The sequence below is a fragment of the Humulus lupulus genome, chromosome 1, assembly GCF_963169125.1.
Source record: "Humulus lupulus chromosome 1, drHumLupu1.1, whole genome shotgun sequence".
NCBI lineage: Eukaryota > Viridiplantae > Streptophyta > Magnoliopsida > Rosales > Cannabaceae > Humulus > Humulus lupulus.
The window spans coordinates 148,633,686-148,643,059 of NC_084793.1; the positions used below are offsets into that span (position 1 = coordinate 148,633,686).

At 39.3% G+C, this 9,374-nt stretch overlaps 1 protein-coding gene across 1 annotated transcript; it reads left to right on the top strand.

Moving 5' to 3' along the window:
- Window positions 1-3,933: 3,933 nt before the first annotated feature.
- On the top strand, window positions 3,934-8,839 carry LOC133798785 (cyclase-associated protein 1). Its single transcript, XM_062237255.1, has 10 exons — window positions 3,934-4,347; window positions 5,161-5,329; window positions 5,447-5,511; window positions 6,764-7,064; window positions 7,153-7,300; window positions 7,391-7,500; window positions 7,588-7,643; window positions 7,729-7,785; window positions 7,974-8,117; window positions 8,385-8,839. The coding sequence occupies exons 1-10, from the start codon at window positions 4,075-4,077 to the stop codon at window positions 8,469-8,471; spliced, it is 1,410 nt and encodes a 469-aa protein (XP_062093239.1). The 5' UTR covers window positions 3,934-4,074; the 3' UTR covers window positions 8,472-8,839.
- The last annotated feature ends 535 nt before the right edge of the window (window positions 8,840-9,374 follow it).

The window sequence follows — 9,374 nt, forward strand, 5'->3', positions numbered from 1 at the left end:
AACATATATGGGTTACCTTGGCCGGAGGGACCTGCAGCTGCTCCGAACCGGATCCTCTCCTCGTCCGTTCTTTGGGCTTCATCCAGTGCCCGCTTCCTCCTCACGAGGAGCACCTCGTCCTCCTCGTCCTCCTCATCCTCCTCATCCTCATCCCCCGCGGCCTCCTCCTTGGGGATAGGCCTCATCTTGCGAGCTGGGGGAGGCACCCGGGGCCTCCTCAGGTTCAGAGTCTGGCCTGGAGAGATCAGCTTGCATGCCAGCATCGTCTCGTCTGTCACGATCTGGCGATAGTCCTTTTCACTGGGGGGCAAGCCCGCCAGTGTCTCGTATTGGCTCCCGAGGATCACAGATTTGTCTGTCCTCGCGAAAATGGCTGCAGAATTAATCTAAGTTAGAAACGGATAAGGGGGAGAGCCAACCGATATTTAACTTACGAGCTAAAGATGAAAGGTACTTATGAGGACGGTTGAAGTAGTGCAGGTCGCAGTTGCGAAACCCCTTGGACATAAAGAACTGGTCTTTAAAGTCGTTGGGGTGGCTGGGCAGCTCGATGACCGCAGTTGTATTTTGAAACCGGGTCAAGTAGTAGAACCCGTCGCCTCGCCCCCGCTGCTCCGGGTTGGCCTTGAGGCAGAAAAAGTATAGGATATCTGCCGGAGTGAGGACCTCCCACTCCTGCTTCAAGAACATATATCTCAGCCCCGCCAACAAACGATAGGAGTTGGGGGGGAGCTGGAAAGGGGCCAACCTCACATAGTTGAGGAAGTCGACGAAGTAATGATCCAGCGGGAGGAAATCCCCAGCTTTGAAGTGTTCGTCACTCCAGGCCACGAATTCCTCGTCGAGCGGCACGCAGCTCCGCTCACCTTCTAGGGGAGGTCGGGCGATCAGGGCGCCCCTCCCCAGTTCGATGTTGTGGGAAAGGAATATCTTATTCACTTTCCCCTGGTCGGTGATCTTCGAGACGATCCTCTCGGCCTCGAAGAAAGCGTCGGGTGCCACCTCGAGCTCCCGCTCCACGGCTGGCCCGAAGACAGGAATGGGGGAGTGTGTCATCACTTCTTTTCCCTTGGATTGTTGGGAAGACGAACTGTCTGCGATCCTCTTAGAAGCGCTCTTCTTGGGTTCCATCTGGTCGCCTAGCGAACAAAAGAAGAAATTTTTAGAAAAGGCGACCTAGGAATAAGGGAGAATCAAAAAAAGGAGTTTCCTTTGCACGAGCTGAGGTAATCTCAGTTCGTGGAGAGTGAGACCACGCGGTTTTATGAACATGCGCCTATGCTCCCAACAGATCCCCGATTGCTCGGGATTCGTGTGTCAGGAGGGTCAGGGTGAAAATTTGCCTTGGAGGGAAAGTTTCAGTAGGCAAGAGATGCAAAACCGTCTGTGAGGCGTGTCCCCTAAGCTACCCAGTTTTGCACCCAAAAATACTGGATATTTTAAACAACCATACCGAAAATCCTACCCAGAAAATGCATCCTGTAAACCGTGTCCCTAAATGGTTTTCTACTACAAGCGATACCCTAACCTAAAAGGCTTTCACCCTTCATGCCCACAAAAAACCAACAAAACCTTGCATGCGGCTACAGTAAATATTTACCTAGGCTATAGTGAAAAATAATTTCAAAACATGCACAGTCAGGGGACTTACGGAGTATTCTGGTTAAGAAAAGGATGAAGGGATCGTCTGGGTTGGGGCTTCGTCGGAGTAGTTGATTCCAAAGCTTCAGGGAGCCCTTACACCTGAACTTCTTGAGTGCTGGGAATGGCGGCCGGAAAGAAAAGGGTTTTTCTTTTGAAGATGAAGAAGAGAGAAGAAAGTGGAAGGTTCAGAAAATTTTTGAATGACCGGGTGGCCCATGCGTAAGGTGGTCACCCCTTTTATATACGTGAAGGGCCACGTGAGGAGGGCCGTTGGATTGCCCTGATGTGGGATCCAAGGTTCTCCACTCGAAAGGCGAAGCGACGGCTGAGTGTAGGCTAGGCCATTTAATGCGGTTCTCGGAAGACGTACCATCACCAACCACGATGTTCCACGTATTTGGCGCCTGCATAAAATGTGGAATATGAAGAGTTCATGGGGAAGCCTAAAAGCCCTTACTGTGGCCCTACACGACGTCGTGTACCATGAGCAGGGGCTTGGGGGGCAAATGTGCGCCCTGATTTTCCAACGGGCTATTAGCGAGCTGAGATATGGCCTAATTATATCTCAGCCACGTGGATCCCCCGTGACCGGAGCTGCTGTCGTTAGGTCCTACCTCGTTAGCTCGGGTATCCAAAAGGTTCACCAAGACTACTCAAGGACCGAGTCAGATCTATGAAGGCCGCAGGTCGAGGAGGCATCCAGCTCGTGCCACGAGCTAGAGTTGGAAGCTATGACCTTTTGCAAAGTCAACCACGCAAGGTAAACATGCATATATCAGACATCACGTGTTTGATATCCCTGACTTCTCGGACACCCAGCATGAACGTGCGTATTCAGGCACCCATGACTGGGTTGGGCCGTGCGGCCCATTATCCCCCTTACCTATTGATTAGACCACACTTCATGTGTCAGGTTTTAGGAATTAATCATGAATGTCACAGAAGTGATATGATAGATAAGGAGGTCACGCGATGACCCCCCTTACCAACCCCCAGGTGCCCTCTCCTATAAATATGGAGACCCTGGGAGTTGCAAAGGGTTGGATTCTATTGTATAAGGACATACCCTGTAAAAGAATACCAGGCATATAGCAATAATATTGACTGGTGGAGTAGAATGATTTTAACCTTTGAACCACCTAAAAAAACGTATTTCGTGTCACCAGTCATAAGAAGATCATTCATCTATTTCGGTTCATCGTTAAGCACTAATCCCTTCCTCTTATTTTCTTAATTACCTGTTGGCGAAGAACCGCATCAACAATTAGTATTATATATTTTCATTTTTTATTAATTAATTAAATATGAGATAAAATTAATATAAAATATGACTTTTGCAACTAAAAATCTACTTAGTGACTTAAATGTAATATTTCAAATTCTTACTAACTTTTTCCACAAAAAAATCTATTTAATGATTTAAGTGCAACATTTCAACCTACTTATTGACTATTGCCGCAAAAAAAACTACTTAGTAACTTAAGTACAATTTTTAATACTAAATGATTTTCACCGCAAATTTTCTTATATAATAAATCTAAACTAATTTATAAAAGAAATATCTCTTTTCTTTTTAAATTATTTCTAAGTGTTATAATTACTTTTTAATATCTCCAAATTATAAATTGAATTGAATTTGAAAACTGAAATAATTTAATTGAAAATTTATATTTAGGGGCAAAAAAAAAAAAAGCAGAGGTGGATTGGGTAACCTGCTCAAAATGTTGGTCACTGGTTACAGGCTAGAAAATACTAACTCAACTTTGAGATTGAACACATAAAATATCTCCATTAACACGACCAATAAACAATCCTAATATAATTATAGTTAAGGCAAGTACACAACTATACTGATGTGATTATCCTAAATGAAAAAAAAGACAAAATTTTACTCAAGTATCTTACTATATTTTATTTCTAGAAAGAAACTATTTTAGGTGGTTGAGATGTTGATAAAAATCATTGATTTATTATCTTTATATATATTGTTAATTAAATTTGATGCACTCAATATAGATAAGAATAGTGAATAAATTATCCATGAGGCACACTTGAGAAGGCAATAGAAAATAGAAAATATGGAGGCTTGGCTTGGGTCGTACGATAAATCTGATGCGATCCACCCCAGTGAATCCGGTCTGTTTGTACAGATGTTCCACAGCCACAGCGCAAGACCAGCCAAGATTCTTTCACCTTTCGCCACGTGTCTTCTAAACATCACCATCCAAAACACCCGCCCAAAGCTTATTACATTAGACTCATACATACACACTACTCACCCCCGCCAAATTAAATTCTCCTTTTCGACTTTCGGCATTGCAAAAGTTATAAAATTAAAAAAAAAAAAAAAAACGAAAAGAGACGAAGCATATAATTACAAGTCACAGCAGACAGATCTGAGAGACACACATAGACTGGGGTTCGGGTGCTATGGAGGAGAAGCTGGTACTGAGATTGGAATCGGCGGTGGCCCGCTTAGAGGCGCTGTCGACTGGGTTCACTGCCAGGAGCTTGCCGGAGATTGGTGACGTAGCCCCGCTTGATCCCTCGATTTTGGCTTTCGACGACCTGTTGGGTCAGTACTTGGCTAGGGTTTCGGCTGCTGCGGAGAAGATTGGGGGCCAGGTCCTTGACGTTACCAAGATTCTCCAAGAAGCTTTTACTGTTCTTAGGGAGCTGCTTGTCAAGGTCAAGCAAACTCAGGTTGGTGAAGCTTCTTTTTTCTTTCCAATCACAATTTCAGCTTATAAAATGAGATGTTTTCGATCTAGATTGGGATTTCTTTTTACTAGTTTTGATGATCAGATTCGGTATTCCGACATAATGTTGCCACGAAATTGGATCATTTTTTTTAACTTTTAGAAATGGCGTTGTTGTTATTATATGTTTTTGATATTGAGCTGTAAACAATGCCTGGTCGATAGATTTATGATCGATTCTGAGCATAGCCATTTCAAATCAAGTGACTTTTTATTTGTACTCTACTATAACATAGGTTGTTTGTGCTTGGATCTGGAAACATCTGATATATGGGTCTATTTTCCTCTAAGCTGATTGGCGATTGAGGTGGATTTGCTACATTGTATATATGGATATTATTGACTTTGTTGAGCAAGCAATTATTGGCTCCGTGTTTAGTTACCCCTTGTTGTAATAGAAAAATCTGTAACGTCAACATTAGTCCCAAAAATAAACTTTATATTTGTGTTCTGTTCTAGTTCATCACGTGAGGTTTTTATTTTTTATGTTTTGCTGTTTCTTGATTATACATTTTTAAGGGTAATGATCATCTTCAAATTAACTGTGTACGTCTGTTTCTTCATGAATAATTGGTTGATACTACTTGTGTTGAGAAAAAAATTGGCAGCAATGGCTTAGTGATATTGAAGATGGAAATTCAAATAAAATAAGGGAGGGTTTCATTGTCAATTTTCTACTAGGATACATCTGGTTTTGGTGCTCTTCCCTGAAAACGGATTGTTGTTGTCTAAAATGGTTTTTGTTTGCTTTATGCAGAAACCAGACCTTGCAGGATTAGCTGAATTTCTCAAACCATTGAATGAAGTAATCTCGCAAGCAAATAAATTGACAGAAGGGAGGCGATCTGATTTTTTTAACCACTTGAAGGCTGCTGTTGATAGTCTCTCTGCTTTAGCTTGGATTGCATACACAGGAAAAGAATGTGGTAAGTAATATGCAAAAAGTTTATAAGAGCTATTGTATCTTAAAAGAAGATAAAAGTAGAAAAGATGAGTCCTTTTTTTTTTCATAAAGATTATTCTAATTCATTCCATTTCTGAAGGAATGAGCATGCCTACAGCACATGTCGAAGAGAGTTGGCAGATGGCTGAATTTTACAACAACAAGGTACTCACAAAATTTCTGCGTAATATGCCATATTATCTTTCATGATAGAAGTTACTATGAGTTTAATGTTCGTACTTCATTCTAAGTCACCACGAAAGAAAGCCAAATGTTGAAAATTTAGGTTGATTTGATGTATATTGGTATAGTTCTTTTGATGTTTACTCTCTCAACATCATTAGTTGCATGCCTTTTATTTTCCTTACAGCATGCTAATACCACAATTCGTTTTTTTATTAGTTAGGAGATTTTAGACAAAAGTGAAGGCTATGTCACACAGATAAAATGATTCTGTATTCAACTATTAAAAGACAATCAAAGTTTAAGATTACTTGAAATGATAATTTTTCCTTCATAGAGGTTTCTTCTTCTTCGAAGCAAAGCACCATCTGTAGTAACAATTATCCAAGTACAAACTGTAATATCTACAGTAGAATATCATCAAAAACACCAATGTTAGGCTACTCAAAATTATAATTTTCTTTTGTTCCATTTGAAGAGCCATCTAAATCGTGAATGTTTCCTTCATATAAGTTTCTTTTCCTTCAAAAGCAAGTTTTGTTACAATTATCCAAATTAACAACGTAATATCTTTCACACTGATAAGATCCTAGGATGGATCTTAAATTGTATTGAATGTAGTAAAGTTTGTAGTAAAGTTACAATTAAATTGTATTGAATGTAGTAAAGTTTGTCAGAATTTACACCCTACAGTAACAGATGTCGGAGAGATCTGTTTGCTCTCCAATAGAGCACCAGCTCTAAACCTAAGGAAAATTTTGGATATTTCCTAGTCAACTTTTGCTCTTCTTTTATTCCATCAAAACAAAAAATTACAATTAACCCCAAATCAAACTAATCACCAGCACAGAAATCACGATGCTAACAGAAATATATGCCAAAAAAACTCCAGGTACCTCTATGTTGCACTTGGGACTAAGATCCTGCTAATTGGCCAACTCCCTGCTGCAGCTGCTAATTGGCCATTCCAGTTCTCACATATGTGAAACATATTGTGTGGGTTATCACAGACTTGATTGGTTCTTTACCAAGTTGTTTCACCTATCTGAAACTGCACATCTACTATCTTTTTTTGTTATGCTTTAGAGATTTAATGAATTAAAAAGATCCTATCTCAAGGAAAATTCAGAAGCACTTTGAGCATTTCTGACATATGATATATTTCATGTATAGTGCTTCATCATTGACATATACTTCTGTGACTAGACGTTAACACTTGGCATTTTTAATTCAGATTCTTGTAGAGTACAAAAGCAAAGACCCAAACCATGTAGAATGGGCCAAAGCCCTGAAGGAGCTCTATTTTCCTGGTTTGAGGGACTATGTCAAGAGTAATTATCCTTTGGGTCCAGTTTGGAGTTCCACTGGAAAAGCAGTCACTGCTGCTCCTAGACCCAGTGCTCCTGCCCCTCCACCTCCTCCGCCAGTGTCTCTCTTCACATCTGAATCTTCTCAGGCATCATCATCAACAGCTTACAAGCAAGGGATGTCTGCCGTCTTCCAAGAAATTAATTCTGGGAAGCCTGTGACTTCTGGTAATTTTCGTTTTTGTTATGTTTTTTCGCCTTTTATTTATTAAGTCTTCTTTAATAATATATTGGCCTGATTGCTATTTGTTTCAAGGTTTGAGAAAGGTTACAGATGATATGAAGACGAAGAATCGTGCAGATAGAACTGGCGTTGTTGGTTCTGGGGAAAAAGAAACTCGTACCAGTTCACCTTCATTTTCTAAGGCAGGTCCTCCAAAGCTAGAACTTCAAATGGGTCGTAAGTGAGTATTATTACCTCTACGCGATTTAACTTGTATCGGGATAATGCCAGCTTGCGATGTTTTAAAATGGTTATTTATTTTATTTTGCAGGTGGGTTGTTGAGAATCAAATTGGAAAGAAAAACTTAGTGATTGATGACTGTGATGCAAAGCAATCTGTATATATTTTTGGATGCAAAGACTCTGTTTTGCAGGTTCAAGGTAATTTGTGTATTTCACAAAGTTTATCTAGTTTCTATCTTTTATAAGAAGCCATAATTTAGTTTATTATCATTTCTCATTGTGCAGGTAAAGTAAATAACATCACTGTAGACAAATGTACTAAGATGGGGGTTGTATTTAAGGTAAGTAAGATATCATTTGTAAAGGAAACAATCTGTTGCGATGTGGAATGTATGCTCATCAATTCTCTTTGTTGTGTAAATACAGGATGTTGTGGCTGCTTTTGAGATTGTAAACTGCAATGGGGTGGAGGTGCAATGTCAGGTATCTATTTATCTTTCCCTAAACTAATGATTGAATTTGGGCCTTTGGTGTTTTTTTCTTAAATTATCATTACTCACAAGGGTTGGTCTGGTGGCCTTATATTATGTTGAGAATTAGTTTAAGGGTAAGTATATTCTAAAGATGTTAATGCATGCATTTTCTTATTTATATTTATTTATGCTCTGCAGGGATCAGCTCCAACAATTTCAGTTGACAATACAGCAGGCTGCCAATTATATCTTAGCAAAGATTCTCTTGGGGTGTCAATAACAACTGCGAAGTCAAGTGAGATCAATGTGTTGGTTCCTGGTTCTGAACCAGATGGTGATTGGGTATGTTTCTTGTTTTGTATTACATTCTAATATCTTGTTTTTGACTACTTAATGGATTTTGTTGAGAGAGGTATCCTATAGTACATCTAACTGGAATATTCTCTTTGATTCCTTACATCCTTGATCACCCTTCTCCATGCTTTAAATGGCCAAACAAACATGTCCATCTTTATTTCTACCAGGAAGTGGAGTGCATTTTTGGTAATGTTATTATCTTATTCATGCACCAGCTTCTAGCACATGGCTTATCTTTTTCTGCTCTTGCAGGGGGAACATTCATTGCCACAACAGTTTGTTCATATATTTAAGGATGGTCACTTTGAGACTACTCCAGTCTCCCACTCTGGAGGGTAATTGGTACTTATTTCAGTTGCCAATTGCGTATGTTGTTCTCTCATATCTCCTTGTCATTGAGCATTTGGGCTGTGGTTGGGATTCTAGTCATCTGTTTTTATAGTTAATTGGTTACGGCTTATAATGGTGATGCATTCACATTGCTTTCATTCTTGGCAACCTCGTCAGTTTGATAAACCTTGGGAATTTTCAGTTTGTTTCTATGAGTTTTGGAGTGAGATCCGTGTAACAGATATCAAGCTGTAAAGAGCCATATGTTCTTGTAATGTTCTGCTGTGTATTTTTTTTTTATTTATATCGATTTTGTACTTATATTTGAAAATTTTAAAGATGAAAGTAATGGTTTTGAAGCTGTTTGCTTTTTGAAACGGTGCGTGTTTTGCAAAAAAATATTCAAGAACGTAGATAGTTTTGTCCGTATCTTGTTTATGGTGTGTGGATACATTTTCAAGAGTTAAAGAGTGTTTGGAATTCCTTTGTTCTATCTTTAATTACGTAAAATAGTATGAATTAGAATGGTTTCTTAGGTTTTACTGAGTTAATAGTCGCAGGGTTAAATTGTACCACATGCACTATGCCTCAAATTGAGATGATGAGCTAAAATGATCTGCTGAATGTAGAAAAGTATAGTTTATTGGACCCAAGAAATGATAATGTTAGAATGCCATTTATAGAATATGCCTATGCAATCAGTTTTACTCCCTTCCCAAGAAAATCAAAATCTGTTCCCATGTTGTGTTCATTTGGATAACCGGTAATTTCGCGTAACTCATTTAACCACAAACAATTAGAAAACAAATTTTGAATGTTTGCTTATTATTATTTTTTCTTTTGAGATAGTACAAATACATGTATACAATACTCATCTCAAGCCTAAGTACAAAGAATTAACTTATGTAGTAT